Consider the following 19,688-nt stretch of genomic DNA (forward strand, 5'->3'; position numbering starts at 1 on the left):
GCCTCAGTCCCCACTGCAGGGACAAACCCCCAGCCTGTTGCTTTGCATTCTTCACGTGGGTGCCTGGCACTGCCAGACAATGGCAAGCCTGTATGCCCGGTCAGGGCGTGGGCCCTGGTATGGCCTGCAGCTCCAGCTCCAAGCTAGGAGGACCTGGGGGAAGCTGGGCAAGGGGTGAGTGCTGTTGGGTAGACAAGTGTCAGACACTGGGTCCTTCTGACTTCCAGTGTACACAGGACCTGCTTCTTGGGGTAGCCTGCCAATCCCAAAATGCCAATGGGGTCCATCCAGACCCCATTGTGGTGACAGAGATGGTTCTGACTTCAAATTCTTCTGCCATGCATAACAAAACAATAGGATCAAAAGAAGGAGGGGGTGGTTACCAGAGCCCAGAGTGGGGCAGAAGATAAAAGCAAAAGACTCCTGGGAGACAGTGAGACCCTGTTAACTTCAAGAAGGCCTTCCAGGGTAGGCAGATAACTGGGATGTGTGTGGTGCTGGTTTCTATGGCCTCTTCCTTTGTCTTTACCTTTTTGGTTTTTTTTGGAGGGAGGCATAAGATGCTCCCACCAAATGAGATGACTGTGTAGCCTCAGTGTCTTCATCCCTAAAGGGGCAGTGTTTTGCCAAACTAAGAGGATGCTTAGGGGCGGCAGAGGGACTGCCTGTTGAAAAGGTCAGACATGGCCCCTCCTCCTAAAGCTGGGCCTTGGCCTCTGTGAGGACGAATCAGGACTCATTCTGACCTTGGGAACACTGGTCAGATACCTGGGTCCTGGAGCCTCAGGGTTGCACATAGCACTAGCTGGGACCCCTGTCTTCAGACATATAAGAGCTGAGGTAGACGGGAAGATGGTCACCGTCCGCAGAGCTGATGTGCCCCAGATGTGAAGCCTGAGGCAGCAGGATGCCTGCCTGATTGTGTCTCCATTCTGGGCATTCCCTCAAGCTCCACCCTATGGATCCAGAACCCCCATGATTCTTCTTTGTTGTTTTCTTCTTGAAACAGGGTTTCCCTATGTCGCCCTGGTTGTTCTGGAACTTGCTCTGTAGACCAGGCTGGCCTCAAACTCAGATCCACCTGCCTCTGCCTCCTAAGTGCTGGAATTAAAGGCGTGCGCCCCCACTGCCAAGCGTAAGCCTCCAGGATTCTTACGTCCTCGCCTGAAGCTCTCCCAGGTGCTTTTCCCTTTGTTACTGAGGATTTGGGTCTGTTCTATCTAAATATCCTCCGCTTCCCCAACAGCCTCCCTGCACCAATGCTCCATCTGGAACTTAAGTCCTGCTCTGAAGAGAAGTTCCCTAGCCTGGTATAGCTAGCTTCTCCATCCTAGGAAACCTACCATTCTTGGTGGCCCTGCATCACAGTGACTCTCAGGCATGCAGAGAGGACCAGAAAGCTCAGGGTTCCCAGCCCAGCCTCTCAACAGAGCTAACAAGAACTGCCTGGGTGGACACAAGTCACAGTTTAAAATAAAATGCTTTCACTTCTGGAGGGTACTGGACTTTCCTCAGCTACTGAAAAGCCTTGCCGTTAGGCAAGTCTCCAGCTTGTCTTTGTCCTCAGCTGAAAAATTCAGTAATACCACTTGCTTGTCTAGCTCATGAGGTTATTTGGGCTATAAACTGCCATAACAGTGGCTGACCAAGGGCTGGAGAGATGGCTCAGTGGTTAAGAGCATTGCCTGCTCTTCCAAAGGTCCTGAGTTCAATTCCTGGCAACCACATGGTGGCTCACAACCATCTGTAATGACGTCTGATGTCCTCTTCTGGCCTGCAGACATACACACAGACAGAATATTGTAAACATAATAAAAAAAAAACAGTGGCTGACCAAATCTGTCCCCAAGATATTGGTCCTAGGTCATGTCTTTCCCTGGGCTGCTTCATCCTGGCATGGCAGAATGCTTAAAGCTGGGAACTGGCTGTCACCTCTTTCACTACTGTGCCCAGCTGAGGGTGGCTTTGGTAGGTAGGTATGTGTTGATCATTGATGGACTGGTATGAAGGTTCATTGTTTTTTCCTCTCGTCATACCAGGGACTCGTCCACTGTCCTCTCCCACGGCTGGTTAAGAGGGTCTGATTCAGTCAGCTGCAATCTATTATTTTCCTTGTAGGTGCCATGGGAAATTGGAGGTTCAGAAATGGTGCCAACCTTACCACCCCCCCCCCCCAACTGGGTTAAGTTCCCTGAACAGCTCAGGACAAAAATGACTCACGTTAGGCCATACAGCAAGAAAGGAAGGCAATCAACCGTGTACCACCTTCAGCTGCTCTTCCTGTCCAGGCATAGTTGAGCAGCCAAACTGGAATCCCACAATCCTCTGCAGCTTCCCATCCACTACAGCTGGCATATTGTCTTCCTCCTTCTTAAGCACCATGAACAACTTTAGGCTGCACTAGGAGTCTCAGGTAGTCCACTGTCTGACTAGGACAAGGACACTTTGCAGTGCACGGGACAGTCTGATGGCATCTTTTACTCCTTGGGAACAGCACTGTGTACAAATCTTTGGTACCCCTGCCCCAGCTCTGCAGCTTCCCTAGGCACCAGAGACCAATGAGTGCCACACCCATATCTTCCCTGGGTTTGCTGAGTTGTTCCTGATGCCTGCGACACTCCCACAGGCTGTCTCCATGCCAAGCAAGCTTCCTCATCCTGCTGACCTGCTCTTCTACATGCTTCCTAAAACAGGCCAAGCATGCGCAGTTGCATCTCAGCTGGGACCCGACGTCACTCCTGGCTTCTGGATGAGTCTCCCAAGCTTAATTACATACATTTGCCTTGGTCCTGTTGCCCCTGAAAACACCTTACCTTCTGTGAGCTCGAAAGAGGCAGTTTGCTGTCAGTATGTTGTTAGCATGCATTAAATTGTAAAAGCCAGCTGGGCAGTGGTGGCACACACCTTTAATCCCAGCATTCAGGAAGCAGAAGCAGGCAGATCTCTTGAGTTTGAGGCCAACCTGGTCTTCTACAGAATGAGTTCCAGGACATCCAGGGCTACACAGCGAAACCCTGTCTTGAAAAAAGCCAACTGGCCAACTGGCCAACTGACCAACCAACCAACCATCCAATCAAAAATTGTAAAACCCATCTGCCCCAGTATAGAAACTTCTGGAAAACCAGGATGAGACTGATGTAGTGTAGAATTTTTCCCCTCTCTTTTTTCATTTTTTTCTTTTTTTGGTTTTTCAAGACAGTGTTTCTCTGTAGCCTGTCCTGGAACTAGTTCTTGTAGACCAGGCTAGTCTCGAACTCACAGAGATCCGCCTGCATCTGCCTCCCGAGTGCTGGGATTATAGGCGTGAGCCACCACCGCCGGCTTTTCATTTTATTTTTTATTGTTTTTTTTTTTTTTTTTTGGTTTTTCGAGACAGGGTTTCTCTGTGGTTTTGGCGCCTGTCCTGGAACTAGCTCTTGTAGACCAGGCTGGTCTCGAACTCACAGAGATCTGCCTGCATCTGCCTCCCGAGTTCTGGGATTAAAGGCATGCGCCACCACCGCCTGGCTTTTCATTTTATTTTTTAATTTTACATATCAATCCCAGTTCTTCTTCCCTCCCCTCCCTTCGTCCTGCTCCCCCTACCTCTCTCTCACCTCACCTCCCGTGGAACTGTTTCTATTGTGTCAGGTGCTGTATGAGAGTTCTTTTGCAAATATTCTTGGGCATCTTGGGCTCAGCACATGGGTCACCCCCGTCTTAATGAGGAAACAACTTGGTTGCATACTTCATGTTTGAGACTATCCCTCAGCTCAGGGCCCAGGCCAAGTCCTTGCCCCTTTCTTTAGTTATCCTTTAGTCCTCTATACAGCAAGGGCTTCACCCAGGCCAGACAGAAAGGACCAACAGTAGTAACAGGAGCGGTGACCACGTGGCCTGGAGCATCCACCAGCATTGTCTCAGCTTGAGAGGCAGCCTACCTGGCCATCCCATTCACCCTTCTGCCTCCATGCCCAGCTAACTGCTGCAGAGTTGGTAAGCCCTTCCTGTGGTTCTCTCTCGTTCATCTCTCACACACCACCTCACTAAAACATCTCTGGGAAATTCTGACTTCCCTGTTGTCAGATACAGAAGCAGACCCTCAATTCTCGTTTCATTTTTCTCACTTTGAGAGGTCTGTCCCTGAACTCTGACCCTCCTGTCTCCACCTCTAAAGCTGTGGTTCCAGGCAAGCACCATGACATGGGATCTCAACTCTCATCTTGCTCAGCTTCTGGACACCATGTGTCACCACCACCTTGATCTGTATATCCGTACTCATACCATTTCCATGGGTCTGAGGCACTGGGTCTTTGACATGGCCATGCTCATGCCAACGATGACATTTTCACTCAGGACTTCATTGGCTTCAACACACTACTGTTGCTTCTTGAACTGCCCTTGTGGGGGGGGGGGCAGGGCACATCTCTCTTGCTGTTTTCCAAATGTAGAGATGAGCGGTGTACCTCCCCCGGCTTCACACACCAGTTTTATACCCTCAAACTCACCCTTAGCACACTAACCCAGGCTCCTGCTGGCCACACCTCACTCTGCTCCAACTGTGTACTGCCCCCTCCCCGCCTCTAGTAGCTTCATTTCCAAAGGCTTCTGCTCATCCCTCATAACAGCCCATCAGCACCTCCTTCTGTTGCTTGGCCCTGATCTCCTCCTCTCCCTCATCACTCAACAGCCTGTTTGGCTGTTTCCATTCCTGTCCCAACAGCTTATTCTCCATGTATTACCCAAGGAAATTTTTCTTTTTGGAGGCGAGGTCGTTTCTCTGTAGCTTTGGAATCTGTCATAGAACTCGCTCTGTAGACCAGGCCTGCCTCTGCTCCTGAGTGCTGGGATTAAAGGTGTGCGCCACCACTGCCTGGCACCCAAGGAGACTTTTAATATGGTAGTCACATCCTGATGCTGGGGCCTTCAGCATCTGCCCACCTGCCCTTCTCTTCCTGGTCCACTCTCTGCCCCTGTATTAGTCTTTTTTATTTTTTTCTTTTAAAGATTTGTTTTTATTTGTATGTGTGTATGCCATGTTTGTGTTGGTGCCAGAAGAGGGCATCAGAGTCCCTGGAGCTGGAGAAACAGGTGGTTAAAAGTCACCTGATATGGGTACCAGGAAGCAAAGAGTAGCAAAGGCTCTTACCCGCTGAGTCATCTCTTCTGCTTCTTCTGCTTTGGGGCCGACTTGACTTTCTACAGCAAAGGCTTAGGCTATACAAACCACACTCATGATATTTACACATTTATTACGTATATCCTATAAAATACAGCTCTATGAGGACCAGGCTTACTTTGCTCCCTCTCATGACCCCATTACGAGCCGCTGCTCACTAAATAAATATTGTCTGACTAATGATTGTTCAGGTGCAGGTTCCTACACTCTGTCCTGTGGCATCTCAAGCGTGGTGAAGGCTTGGTGCCGGCTGTGTGGCCAGAGGAGCTGAGTCTCCAGTTCTGTGTTTCTGGTCTCTCGGGGCATCGTCCTGCACACAAGGCTCTCAGGTACAGGTTCTGAGGCCAGCAAAGCAGGAAGCAAACATGCCAGAGCACTGCTGACTGCTGCTCTCTGCCAGAAGGATTAGCAACAACCCGGATGCTTCATCCATGGCTTTACAGTTTATGAAGTGCTGTCACAGCCGGTGCTATATCTGGGCCACACAGGTCCCGCAGACGGTGGACACAGTGAGGATCAAGATGCCCCTTCTGTACTGGGTTCAGCATCTGGCCTGAGGCTGCACAGGAAGTAACCCTGTTGGGTACTAGGCCAGGCCTTCCTGTGTAGCATGGGCCACCACACACGGTCTCTGGGGTAGAATGGAAACACTTCCTCTCCTGGAACAGACCACTAAATGAAAAAAACACGAATCATTTATTCTTTGGTTGTCTATACAGACATTTAAATACCATGCTGCCACTAGGCAGCTGCCTACATAGGCCCCAGGGTGGTTCTGGGCCTGTCCTGAGCCTCAGCCAAGCCCGGAGGAGCGGCACCCTGCCGCGTCCACTCTAAGAACAGTAGCACCATGGGGAAGGCTGTGGGCAGGATCCTTTGGCTGGTGAGCACACAAAAGTGCCCCTCACACTGCAGCCGAGAGGCTGGGAAGTCCAGGCTGCAGGACAGAGTTCCCGTGGGTCCAATGACACCCATGTGTGACCTAGCTGCTGTCATAGCTCATCTTTGTGCTGCAACGCTCTGTCTGACAGAGACTTGTCTCCAGGTTTTGGGGAGCCCTGTTGGTCATGCAGGGGCTGCGTCTGGGGGATGTCCACTTCTTCTGGGCTGAACAGCATCTTCACCAGGTCATCTGCCTGCACCCTGTCCTGCAACGGCAAACCATTTCTCAGCAAGCAACCCCCTTTCCCCATCCTCTTAGCGGCTGCTTCCAGAGAGAACAATGGCAATATTGCCGTGGGACCACCTCCTTTCCCAGCTGGCCTAAACTTTGGTGCCTAGGCACTGGTAGTGGGAACAGGGTCCAAGGAGTGAACCAAGGACTCCCATCATGCCTACGCTGGTCCCCTGCTCACATGTGGAAAGGGTGGTCCAGGGAGGGTGAGGCCGCAGTGCCGCAGCATGCATGGGGTGGGGAGCTACTAGCCCAGAACTAGCAGCAGTTCTCAGAGGAAGCCAGAGCCTTGCACACAGCTCTTACTCGCTCACTGTGTCGAGGGTCCAGCGTGAACCACAGGGCGATGGCACAGCGCTGCCCCCTGGTGACGGCCTTCACTCCGTGTGGGTTCTCAGTGCCCGAAGAGAATCCCACAGCCCTTCCACACTGGGGCTGCACCTCTGCCTATGGAGAGGAAAGAGGCAAAATGGGAAAAGGTCTCAGGAGAGTATTGGGTAATTAGGACCAGGACCAGAGGACAGTCAAAGGAGAACCGCCATGTCCCAAAGTCCCTGGCTTGGGGACAGGTACCAGTGGGGAAAGCCCAGTGGTCATTCTGTGCACTGGGGACATCAGCTCTAGAGAACAGGGCTTCTGTCCCCGGGAATGAGGACAGGGGAGCACTCACCGTCACAGTCTTGGCATCTAGTTCAGTGAAGTAAAAGTTTCCTCCATCAAAGTCACCATTGAGGTAAAGGATGGCACTAGGAAGGCAGGGAATCCAGACACGGCTTATCCCCTGCTCCCTGGAACTCCCCTCTGTGTGCTTGCTTGCTTTCTTTCTTTTCATTTTTTTTTTTAAGATTTTTATTTATTATGTATACAGGGTTCTTCCTGCATGTGTGCTACAGGCCAGAAGAGGGCACCAGATCTCATTACAGATGGTTGTGAGCTACCGTGTGGCTGCTGGGACTTGAACTCAGGACCTCTGGAAGAGCAGCCAGTGCTCTTATCCTCTGAGCCATCTCTCCAGCCCCCACTGTGTGCTTTCAGCCAGCAGCGGGGCCAGAAGCTTTTCTGAATCTATACACATCTCACAAGGTCCCCCCAACCACCTGGGAGACTCCATCACACCCTAGCTAGTGAGCTTGTGTGCCCAACCCCGCATGCCCTCCTATCACACCCTTCCTGAGGGCTTCCCCTACTGACAGTCTTCCTGTGTCTTCCTATGTGGAAACTAGGGTGAGGGCTGGCCCCTGCAGACAGCCTGTGTGTGCACCAAGGGTGGGGAGGCAGAGTACAGGACATGGAGGGACTTCCGAGGGCAAGCACAGTGCCCTGGCACCCCCCTGTGGTGTGCTTACCTGTAGTCCCGGAAAGTGTAGGCAGGGGGCTCCTTGATGCACACGAGGGTCTCAGCATTCAGGATGCAATTATCCACATGGACTGGGTGGCTACTGTCCTTCCTCTCAGCCTGCGACTCTGAGGCCAAGATAATCCATGTTAGAGTAGGACATACAAGAGACACAGTGAGAGACTCTCTTGTTGACACATGGGGCAGGGGACAGAGGAGTGCCCTCAAATGTATGCGAGTCTATGGAACTGTCACGGACTGGGCTGTGAGGAGTCTTTGGTTAAGCCAAAGCTTAGCGATGCCACCATCCTGGGAGAGCTAGAGACTTTCTTAAATAGAAGGACCGTAGCAGTGAACAGAGGAAGCTGGTGGGCACAGCAGGCCTGCAGGAGGGAGGGCGCAGCTCAAGAGAGCAGCATAGTGTAGCCAGAGAAGTGGGGCTCTGGGACCGGGGATGGCAGAGAACCACACAGGGAGAAAATGCGCAAAGAGAACAGACAGGGTGGCTGTAAATGCCAGTGGATCACACCTCCTCCAGTGTAAACCTTGGCACACTTTGTGTGGGGATGGCAGATGCTGCCCCTTCGGGTCCAGCCAGTCACCAGCACCTGCCCGTCTTCCTCTACACCTCTCCCGGGGCATCTCTTCTCTCTGCCTCCTTGACACTTCCAGATTTCCAGCCTTCATGCTCACCTACTATGGCCCCCGCCTCTATTCTGTTCCACCTGCTCCCAGTCTCGCCACACAGAGCAGCAAGATTCATCTTTTAAAAAGGAAGGCTCTGCCAGGTCCTGCAGTGTCTGCTGACTCCTCCCTGTGCCAGCACTCCTCCACCTCGAGGCTCTGTGGCACGCAGCCAAGTGCCTGACACATTCCTGCTGTGTCCAGATTTTCTTCGAGCTTTTAACACCCTGAGGGAGAGAGAACTGCCAGCCACCTTCCAAGGAGGTGTTGGTGCCAGAGTCTTCTGAACGCTACAGCAGGACAGAGCTGGCTGTGGGCCACAAGTGATCCCTGAAGCCTGGCTCTGCCTCCCCCTGCTCAGGGAAGCACAGGGCATATCAGGGAGAAGAACAAGGTCTTGTACCTCTTGGACTTCATGCCCTAGCTCCCACACAAGACTGGTATCCAACAGTTACCAGAGAGCGCTTGCTTGCTGCACAGTGCAGGACCAAGTGAAAGCAGACAAGACGAACTCCAGAACATGGCTCTCTGAGAGTCGGCAACATTCTCAGCTCCCATGGTGCTTCCATTCTGTTAGAACTGGTCTCCCTGGCTTGCAGGGCTTCCTGTTTCCCGGTGGACTCCACAAACACATCCATCCTGCAAACTTCCCACCACTTTCCCTGGAAGGCTTCCTGACCCCTGGCTAGTTGACGGGATCTTTCTCCATGCTATTGCCAGATTCAACATGCTGGGCTGCAGCCTACGTACTTGCGCAGGTTTCTCAGCCACCGTGAAGGGACCACACCCTCTTCTTCTCCGTGTCCTCAGTGTCCCGTGAGGCCTACCTTCTATTGCAGTACGGCATACCAGGTGGGAGTAGGAGAAGTAGAGAGGTGTGTCCAGGCGGAAGTAGGACTCCATGACACGCCGAACCTTCTCTGTCACATTATAGTACATGTGGGCACTCTGCAGAGGAACTTTCCCTTCCTGCCCAAGCTGCAAAGAACACTGGTGGTGAGCTGCCCTGACGCTCCTCTATAGGCTGCCAGGACACTGAGGTACAGGCTGCACACCGAGAGCATCTCCCTCCCGCTGCTGAAGGGACAAGCTCTCCGTTCACTACACCCGACAGTCTCCTTTCCTCTCTCCTTCATATTTCACGCACCCTGTTGAGGAACACGGCCTCTGAGGTCAGCCCCGATTCACAGCCAGCCCACACGCCTGGGGACCCATCTGATCTCACTTGCCTCATTTTTATTACGCCTCATCTAACAGCCAAGATTTACAAGGAAATCTCGTTGGCAGAGCTTATCCTCACTCCCTGGCAGCTGTGATGTCAGCAACAAGACACTTCTCCCTATCTACCTCCCACCCCGACTCCTCCAGAGCTGGAGTGCCCTCCTCCTCCCTTGCCAGTAGATTCTCCCTGCCCAATGCTCTAGAGAGCCAGGATGGATTTTACCTTGAGAGCCTTGAGGACAGTGACACCGTAGAACTTTTCATTTGGGGTGTGTGGAGAGGTCTGGCCTCGGTAGCCATCTCCTGAAGTTGCTGCTGCCTAATGGGCCCAGAAGACAAGACGAAGTCAGTCAGGGCAGTGTCTGATGAGAGGTGACAACTACGGGTAACAGGGACCCATGCACCCAGGAGGAGCACTTGGAAGCGGGGTGATGCTTACATTGGTCAGTCTCTGCAGCTCCTGGCACTCGTCGTCAGAGATCACACCATCCATCACCACCCGCTGGGAGCCGTTCAAGACTTTGGAGTTCATAGTGAGACTGATGCCTTCATACAGCAAGGGGCCACCTGCAAATCAAGGACAAGACTGACGAGTCCCGCAGAGGCTCTGCCCAAGGCCTCCCTGGAAAACATAGGCATCCCAGAGAAACCCCTCCCCTGTCACTTCCAAAGGAAGTGTAGTCCAGAGGACAGGATCAGGAGGTCCAGATCCTAGGCCTCACTCTGCCGACAAACAGCTGCTAGCTCTTGGGCCTCTACCCACTGAGTGAACGGCTACATGTAGTCTTAAAACACGCACTTCAGAATTAAAGAACTAACTGGGTTTGAGTCCCTGAATCCCCCCCTTACTGTGTGACCTTAGCAGATTACTTAATTTACTAAAATTACTCTGAGGTTAATTTATTTTAAATATTTTATTTTAATGTGTGTGGGTGTTTTGCCTGCATGTATATCTGTGTACCACGTGTGCCTGGTGCCCAACAAATTCAGAAGAAATCAGATCCCCATGAGACTGAAGTTACAGACAGTTATGAGCCACCCTATGGGTTCTGGGACTCAAACCTGAGTCTTCTGGAAGAGTAGCCAGTGCTCTTACTGCTCAGCCATCTCTTCAGACATATTTTTTTTTTTCCCTTTTTCAAGACAGAATCTCATTGTGTAGACCTGGCTGGCCTCAAACTCAGAGAGTTGCTTTTTTTTTTTTTTTTAAAAAAAAGATGTATTTATTATGTACACAGTGTTCTGCCTGCATGTATTCCTGCAGACCAGAAGAGGGCACCAGATCTCTCATTACGCTACACATGGTTGTGAGCCACCATGTGGTACTTGGGAATTGAACTCAGGACCTCTGGAAGAGCAGCCAGTGCTCTTAACCTCTGAGCCATCTCTCCAGTCTGTTTTTTTTTTTTTTGAGACAGAGTTTCTCTGTGTAGCTTTGGAGCCTGTCCTAGAACTTGCTCTATAGACCAGGCTAGCCTCGAACTCACAGATATTCACCTGCTTCTGCCTCCGAGTGCCACCACGGCCCAGCCCAACCTTAATTTTTGATTAATTACTCTAATAGCAGCTACCTTATGAGTTTGACAGCAAGCTAATGTGAACACATATAGAGGATATGAATGGGGGAGGCTTGACTACTGTGGATACACGTATGGTCCTGGTGTTTTTTTTTTAATATTTATTTATTTATTATGTAGACAATATTCTGTCTGTGTGTATGCCTGCAGGCCAGAAGAGGGCACCAGACCTCACTACAGATAGTTGTGATCTCCAGCCCCCTGGTCCTGGTGTTTGTGTGTGGGAAAGGATAAGAACAGACAGGAGGTGACTGGGCCTACGTGGGCCAAAGGCAATGGAAGAGGAAAAGGAGAGCAGAGAGCGGCCATCACCAGGGGTTGGGAACAAGGCAAATGGAGCAGAGAAGACAGGAAGGTTTTGGCGTTTGATAATACCATGAGTGGTCAGAAGAGAGTTTGGAGAGGGAGACAGGAAGGTTTATGCTATCCAGACTTTACTGTGACTACGCTGGTCTAACCGACACAGGAACCTCACTGCTAAGGCAAAGGCCCATTCTCAGAGATGTCTGGATGTGGAGGAAGTCCTGGTGCCTACTGTTCAGGCAGACGCTGGTATGTGATGGGCTGAACAAAGCCCTAGTGGGTGCTGCCGCCTGGTGAATGTGGGGAGACCTGTCTGGCTGCCCTCTTGTGGACATGCCCCCCTCTGCTGGCTCACCTTCCCTAGTCAGTCTGCTCACATCCAAAGACTCCTTGGTCTTTTCCTCCACGAGGGTCTCAATCTCCTTCATAAGGTCACCAATCTCCTGGGAGATGCGGGCTGCAGTTTCACGTTCTGACCTGTGAGCATGGCAGTGTTGAAGGTTGTGGGGGCCGGCCCCGGTTCCCACCCCAACTTCCCAGACTGGGCCTGCCCACCCCTGGCAGGAGTTCTCATCTGCCTGGGCGCAGGAAGCCTCAAGCGCTTTGTCAGACCGATCCAAGCATGGCATTTCTACAAGGCCCTCACTTCTGTTTCTCTTGCAGTCTCTTGGGAATCACCTCTTCCGGGGTCCATGAGTCCTGAGGTGGGTCAGAATAACAAGTAGGGTGACTAAACCTTCCAGGTCCCAGTGTATGAGACGGGGCTTCCAGGAGTTCACTGCCTCAATGCCTGTGAGGAAGTGGGCTCTTGAAACCTGTCACTTTTAGTGGTCCAGGGTTCCCTTTCCTCTTCCACTGTGCCTCCCACCCTCAGGGTCCACATTCTTGGATCAGCCCCACAGTCTCTCCTCAGAGCTGTACAGCGTGGACTCCCTCACCTCTCAGTGCCCCCCTCTTTCCCTTCCTTCTAGTTCCTGCTGTGGCTCACCGGATCCACAAAGGGAATTCCAAAAATGTCGTAAGCGAAGAAAAGCAGTTCTTTCTCCAGCAGGCTTCGTTGTCGGTAATCTTGGGCATTCTGAGGAAACAAAGACTCTCCTAGAATTTAGCTCTACCCTTTAGCCCTAGGGCGGTCTTCCCTGGCGTTTTATATTCCCCTATTTCTCCCCATCACAGGTTATGTGCTGCCCAGTCTGAGCCAAAGGTCTCTCTTCTGTGCTCAAGAAGACCCTGAGGGCAGCATAACTCAGCTGTACTGGATGGAAGATCCCAGTGGATCTCCCAAACAGATCTGACGATTCTCAGAATGGAACATGTGCTTCACAACACCATTTTTTTTTTTTCAATTCTGGGAACCGAACCCAGGGCGTCAAGCATGCTAGTAAGCTCTGTGCCAACGGAGCTGTACCTGCAGCCCTCCTTTTACTTTCTTTGTTATATTTTATTTCTTTATTTCGTGTGTTCTGGAGCGTACAACTTCCAGAGTGCATGTGTGGAGGTCAGGGGGTAACTTTGTGGAGTCTATGGTCTCTGTCCAGCTTTATGTGGGTTCTATAGATTAAACTAGGTTACAAGCTCGTATGGCAAACAATTTTTTTTTTTTTTGTTTTTCGAGACAGGGTTTCTCTGTGGTTTTGGAGCCTGTCCTGGAACTAGCTCTTGTAGACCAGGCTGGTCTCAAACTCACAGAGATCCGCCTGCCTCTGCCTCCCGAGTGCGGCAAACAATTTTTTAAAAGAATCTTTTATTCTATTTATTGTATGTGTATGCACATGTGTGCGTGTGTCTGTGTGCATGTGTGCGTGTATACATACAAATGCTGCACTGTAGGTGTGGAGGTTGGAGAATAATGTGCCAGTTCCCCCTTGCATCATGTGGGTCCAGAGATCAAACTCAGGTCATCAGTCTCGGCAGCAAATGCCTTTACCCACTGAGTCATCTTGTTTGCCATTTTTGTTTTGAGACCAGGTCTTTCTATGCAGCCCGGGCTAGCCTGAGCTTGTGATCCTTATGCCTTTGCTTCCTGAGTGGGAGCCCATGGGTTAACGAGGAAGGAGCAGCAGGATTGAAAGTGATACTCCACTCAAACTCCGGGATTGGGTCCGCAGGCCCATGTTCTTGCTACTTGGCCACCTGCCACCCCTCAGAAGGACCAGACCCCGTCCCCCTGAAGGCAGGCAGCTGCAGAACAGCTAAGCGTGGCATTCTGATATCCCATGTGTGCTCAGGGGGAGGGCTTACCCAGGGCAGGGAAACTGAGTCCTTTCTGGGGTCACATCTTTCCCCAGGTCCCCTGCTAGGATCCAAGCAGCAGAAGGAAGAGAAAAGGACAGTGATAAAGGTGAGGACGTTCAAGGGGAGACATGTTAAAGGAGTCTACCCATCAGCTACCAGGATCGCCCAAGAAGATGAAATTTGAAGGGGTTTAAATTGTTTGCTTCCTCCTCCAAACGCCAGACACCAAGTCACATGCTACCTCATTTAACTCTCACCAACAAGTCAATGAGGGTACAGGAAGCAGACCCCATTGCTGCTACTTATTAGCCTACAATGACCTACTGAGTATCAGCCATGTGTCAGGAACCATGTCAGTACAGGGACAAGGCAGACAGCAGATTCCAGCTGCCACTAACCAATAAGATCCACGGCACAAGTTATTTCACCTGCATGTTCTCATCGCTACAGCAGGCAGAATGCCTGCACAAATGACAGTCACACTGATTACAAAGGGGTAAGGGGCAAGGCCTGGGCTGGGGCTCAAACCAATGCTGGCGACTCCCTTCCCGGTGGAGAGTTCTAGGTAAACGTTTCCAGGTGGAGTATTTTCCTTCCCCTTCCCGGGCTAATAGGTGACAAGGAAGGAAAAAAAGTATTAACTAAGCAAGACAAAGACAGGAAAGGCCTTTTTAAAGCTAGATGGCCACCACCTAGTGGCCAAGAAGGGTAACTACAAGAAAGCAAGCGTCACCTGGGAGGAGCTGACAATATGATTCTTTTCTCTGGAGTCTCAATTCCAGAGCTGTGTGGGAGGAAGCATGTCTTCCCCACAGATAGAAGTCTTTCTTTCTCATTCTAGGGCCGTGAGAAATGCTGACTGATAGGAGAGAACAGACGATGGCAGGGAGACACGCACTTGGCGGGGAACGGAACCAGAAACCCATTATGAAGGAAACAGCGCTGGCATTGGGCAATGGCATCCAGCAGCATCTGGGTTGGGTATCAAGCAGGGCAGAGAAACCTCTGCGTTCCAAGTTGAAGAGCACACACCCAAATCCGGAAGCCGCTGTGAGGTTCTGGCCTTCTGCAAACTCCTGGTACTCCTCCCCACCCCGAGTGACAAGCTGAGTCCAGAACTTGTTCCACCCTGCACCAGCAGTACCCTTCTGCTTCCTGATTGGGTTCAGCCAGAAGCTGTCCTCACTGAAGCAACCCTCCTACCTCCCGGGGACTGATGGAGCTGGCTTCTTCTTCTCCAAGCATGGCTGTGTAATAGGCCAGATTCTGGCTCATCACCTCATCATTAGGGAAGAAGAGGAGGTAGGTCTTGGCGCATTCAATAGCCTGTGTATAGTTCCCAACTGTAAAGGAAGAAAAGAGAATGTCTTTGGGGAAAGGGTGTAATCACGGGCACCAACACCCATTTAGCATCTGGTTGCAGAGAAGCCTTGAGGCCACGATGACAGGGCAAAGCAAAAGACTTGCTACACAGCATAACTGTTTAGAAGGGGAAGATCGTAAACACACCTCCTCAACTCAACCATACACGTACTCGTGGGCATGCTATAATGGCTGGTGCCCAGTAGGTACCCAGCACATAACTGCTGATTTGCTGTCCCGTGCCCCCCTCTACACCCCCTCTGTTGGATATTTTTAGTCCCTTTACTGGGAGGAGGTCTGGCCATGTCCTGTGAGCTGGTTTCAACAGTAGTACAGCCTTACTTTTGCTATTCATTTTAATTCAAATGCAAAAATAGATTACAAATGCAAAAAGAGGGTCCAAATAAGAGGCCCTGGAGTCCTCTGTTCTTAGCTTTTGGGCCACTGACATTGGCTACCTCGGCCAGTGGCTTGTGACGAAATACCCAGGGATCACTGGACATGTGGCCTCCCATAGACATATATGCTAGACACACTGAAGAAGTAGAGTGGCTGCAAACCCTGCTGTCTGGCTAACCTTCTTGTTGAGGCATCAGAGAGAAAGCAGGCCTTACTGTTATAGTAGGCAAACTGTAGATAATTATAATGTGAAGGAAGGAAGTCTTCGAAAGGCTTTTCTCGACTCGGGTGGGAAGCCAGCTCGGTGACACAGCTCTGCTTACAGCTGAGGACCTGGACATAATGATCTGGAAGGAACCAAAGATGAGGAATAAGAAAGTCATGGTTTAGCACTCGGGAGGCAGAGGCAGGCGGATCTCTGTGAGTTCTAGACCAGCCTGGTCTACAGAGCTAGTTCCAGGACAGGCTCCAAAGCCACAGAGAAACCCTGTCTCGAAAAACCAAAAAAAAAAAAAGAAAGTCACGGTTTAGGATTCAAATTCTGGCTCGATGGACAAACTGAAGTGGAACGCAATCTCTGTGTGGTGGAGATGCACATATATCTGTGCACGTGTGTGGTACGTGTGAACGCTCATGTGTCGAGGCCAGAGGTGATGCCAGGGGTCTTCAGCATTTCTCACCTCATTACTACTTTTTTTTTCGAGACAGGGTCTCTCCCACAGAAGCTCACACATATGATGAGACTGTCTGATCACCAAGCTCTAGTACAGGGATTACACGGATGTGGGTGCTTAGGAATCTTTTGTTTGAGGCAGAGGCAGGCAGATCTTGGTGAGTTCAAGGTCAGCCTGGTCTACAGAGCAAGTTCCAGGACAGCCAGTTCTATAAAGAGAAACCTTGTCTCGAAAAACATTAAAAAAAAAAATAAATAAATAAATAAACCAATTCCAAAATGAAAGAAAAAAAGAAGAGATTGAGGATGAGGCTTCAGGTAGTGTGTGCACGCATCAATTTAACCTCACAGTCCTGGGAGGGTGGAGAATGGACGCACCTGTGATGGCCTGGAAGAGGTCAGCACTGTAGTCTAGGTAGTTGTAGCCATCGTAGTCATAGGGCCCTTCGCAGAGGGCACGGCACTCCTCATCAGCCACAAAGTACTCTTGCAGCGCGGCCTCTAGGTGGGGCACAGCTTCCTGGGGCTTTTCCTCAGAGTAGAGGCGCACTCCTAGCCGAAACTCATGCTACTGGAGGAAAGGTATACTCAAACAGGCCCCAGAGGAACCCCTCACCTTGTCTGAAATCCCTGACATGAAGGTCCTAATCCCTACTTCTAAACTGTGGACGGAAAGGGGTTGTCTGGGTCTGCTATATGAAGAAGCTGTGAGTAGACGGGCTTCCCAGTAGCTTTGGATACACACAGAACTCCTAGTGCAGGGGAAGGCAGAGTTTGCTGTAATCCTTATACATTGCTGGAGAACCTACAGTTTTCAGATAACGGGCTAGAGAAAGATGCTTCAGTGATTAACAACATGTACTTTCAGAGGATTTGAGATTAGTTAACAGCACCCACATACGGTGGCTGGGAACTGCCTATGACTCCAGCTCTAGGGGCTATGATATTCTCTCCCTTCTCTCCCGGCCTCCTCATAAATTCTCTCTCTCTCTCTCTCTCTCTCTCTCTCTCTCTCTCTCTCTCTCTCTCTCACACACACACACACACACACACACACACACACAGAGGGTGAGGGGTGTCTTTTCACCATATGGGGCTTGGCCTCGAGATCCTTGAAGTCCGCTTCCTTTACTCCCGACATGGTTTGGTAATAGTCGAGGTTCTGCCGCATCTCCATGTGCTCAGGATTGCCCACGAAGAAGGTGTGTGCAGCAGCCACAGCTTTCTCTAGCTTGTTTATCTACGGATGAAGTAAAAGACTGAATGCCCATCCAAACTCTGGGGTTTTCATTATTCGCTTGGTTGGTTTCTCTGTGGGTGTGTCTACTAACATGGGGTGAGCCCTGTAGGTCAGCCTCAAACTCTCATCCCCCTGACTCAGCTCCCAAGTGCTGGGATGACAGGTGAAACTTTGTCTCCAAACAAACAATGAAATGTAGCGACTTAAGAGTCTAAAGCCGCAATGATCTGGGAACAGGGCAGAAAGGGCCGTGAACAATTACACACTGAGGTAAGAATCCAAGGACTGGGAGCAGAGGCCCACCACCATGCCCAGCGTGCACTCCTTGGTGCTCCAAGACAGGCGCCTTTCTTCCTTACCCACCCCACCTATGAGCCTTTTCACCTCTAGGCACTGGCGCCTGGCCTACTCTGGTGGACTACCGCACAAGGGTAGTCTTTCCTCTTTCCACTGCTGCCGCTTTCTCCTTCCGTCTATCCTATCCATCCACTTCTAGAATTAACCTTCTGAAAGCGAAGTCTGATGGTGGTTGTCCCAAGTGTGCAGAAGGTTCCTCTGAATCCAGCCTCCCTAAACTTTATGGTCCTTCTGTTCTTCACATACACCCCCACACCGGAGTCACTGCGGTGAACTGCCCCCATGGCACGGATGGTATTATGTTCTAGCTCTCCTTCCCCTCTCTGGGAGGGAGGGGGAACATTCTTCAATGCCACCTCTTCTCTCAGGCAGGCCTAATTTAACTGAAGTTCCCCTCCTTTGTGCTCCCACAACCCTAACTATCTGCATAACCACTTTAGCCCTTAGTGCAGTGTCTCCTAGCAGTAACGTAAGGAAAAGAGTCAACCAGTTATTTTAATCACCTGCCCAAGAACTGGAATGGAGCAGATGTTCAGTCATTGTCAATGCCAATAAATTTTAAGTAGTGCTTTTAAGTGCCACGACCTAAGTCAGAACCCAACCATTTGGGGCTTGTAGGTCCAGCTCTCCTTCCAATAACCAGAAGGGATGGAGGGCAGAAGAGGAAATCTGAGGTCTACAAAAGCCTTCAAATCTTTTAGGGAGAATCGAAGGTCTCTCAAACTGTTGTTGTAGATGTACAGTCTGTGTGGCGCAGCCCTCAGCCCCAAATGGGACTAATAGAATCTATTCAAAAGATGCTGCTTCATGGCAAATCAGTTAATAAACGCCAAGTGCCCCGAGTCCTGGAAATACACGCTGCCAGACAAGTCTGCTCCAAGCCCGTTTGTTGGCTTGGCCTTAAAGCGCTGCGGCATCCCTAAAGACAGTCATTTTCTTTAAACACAAATACAAACAACAAAACCAAAAACTGGCATACTAGCCAGAGGGTCCTCCACAGGGAAGAGCCAGGCAGCCCATGCTGGCGACGTGGCAATCCCACGTCCTGAAGGCGCTGCTCTTGAATTCGGGAGCAGGAAAAGCATGATTGGAGAAGGAACCGGAAGGAAGATGTTGCTGAAGCGCCTAGCTTCTCACTTGGACCACTTGCAATGAAGTAGGGCTGGGAGACCCAAGCGGTCGCCTCAGTTCCCTCTAGAAGGCCTTTCCAGAAGGAAAGGTCAGGTTCTTCTGGGCTTGGGCTGCTAGCATCTGCCCATAAGAACTGGATGAAGGGGCCTGAGTCCGCCAAGAGCTCTCTAGCCAAAAGGCTCCTTTTCCTCCCTGCGGACTCGTCCCTGCTCTGTTCCCCGAGAACCCCAGGTCTCCCGGGCCGATGGGCTCCGGGCTAGTCGCACCTTGAAGTAGGCGACTTGCAAGTAGTTGTAGGGACTCCTCTTGTTGAACTCCAGGTCCAGTTCCTCGCTCAGCAAGTGGGCAGCGGGCGGCCCGAGGCAGCGTCGCAGGCAGGCGGCACGGCGCAGCAGGGCCCCGAAGAAGCGCAGGTCGCGCAGGGCGGCGGCGCCCAGGTCCTGGCTCAGGTTGGGGGCCGGGCCGAGGTCGAGGTCAGGCGCCCACGGCAGCTCGGCCGCGCAGCGTGTGCGGCAGCGCAGGCGGAGGGCACGCAGGGTGGCCCGCGAGCGCAGCGCCCGCTCCATGTTCAGGACCACCCCGGGCCAGTCCCCACGAGCGTAGGCGGCGGTCCCCTCTGCGTAAAGCAGATCAGGGGCTGCCACGTCCCATCCCGGCTCAGACTCCTCCGCGGCTCGCGACGCGGCAGCTGCGGCGACGGCTAGCAGCGCGGCCAGCAGCCTCCTGGCGCTCATCGCCATGGCCCCGGCTCCTTCACTTAACGGGACACTTCGCCTCGGGCACAAGCCAGAGTCCCGCCCCGCAGAAGCCACACTCGGAGACGAGCCACGCCTCAAGC

General features: G+C 51.6%; 1 protein-coding gene across 1 annotated transcript; it reads right to left on the reverse strand.

Annotated features, from left to right (window-relative positions):
• Positions 1 to 5,220: 5,220 nt before the first annotated feature.
• Positions 5,221 to 19,647, reverse strand: P3h1 (prolyl 3-hydroxylase 1). The gene is made up of 15 exons (XM_041652971.1): positions 19,117 to 19,647; positions 17,210 to 17,362; positions 16,501 to 16,690; positions 15,665 to 15,796; positions 14,892 to 15,031; positions 12,442 to 12,531; positions 12,100 to 12,152; positions 11,809 to 11,930; positions 10,013 to 10,140; positions 9,797 to 9,892; positions 9,180 to 9,330; positions 7,679 to 7,796; positions 7,003 to 7,078; positions 6,639 to 6,779; positions 5,221 to 6,306 (listed from the first exon to the last, which is right to left on the reverse strand). The coding sequence occupies exons 1-15, from the start codon at positions 19,588 to 19,590 to the stop codon at positions 6,151 to 6,153; spliced, it is 2,220 nt and encodes a 739-aa protein (XP_041508905.1). The 5' UTR covers positions 19,591 to 19,647; the 3' UTR covers positions 5,221 to 6,150.
• Positions 19,648 to 19,688: the final 41 nt, after the last annotated feature.

The sequence above is a fragment of the Microtus oregoni genome, unplaced genomic scaffold (genome assembly GCF_018167655.1).
Source record: "Microtus oregoni isolate MIOR12 unplaced genomic scaffold, Mior012 000005F_ref0000423, whole genome shotgun sequence".
Classification (NCBI taxonomy): domain Eukaryota; kingdom Metazoa; phylum Chordata; class Mammalia; order Rodentia; family Cricetidae; genus Microtus; species Microtus oregoni.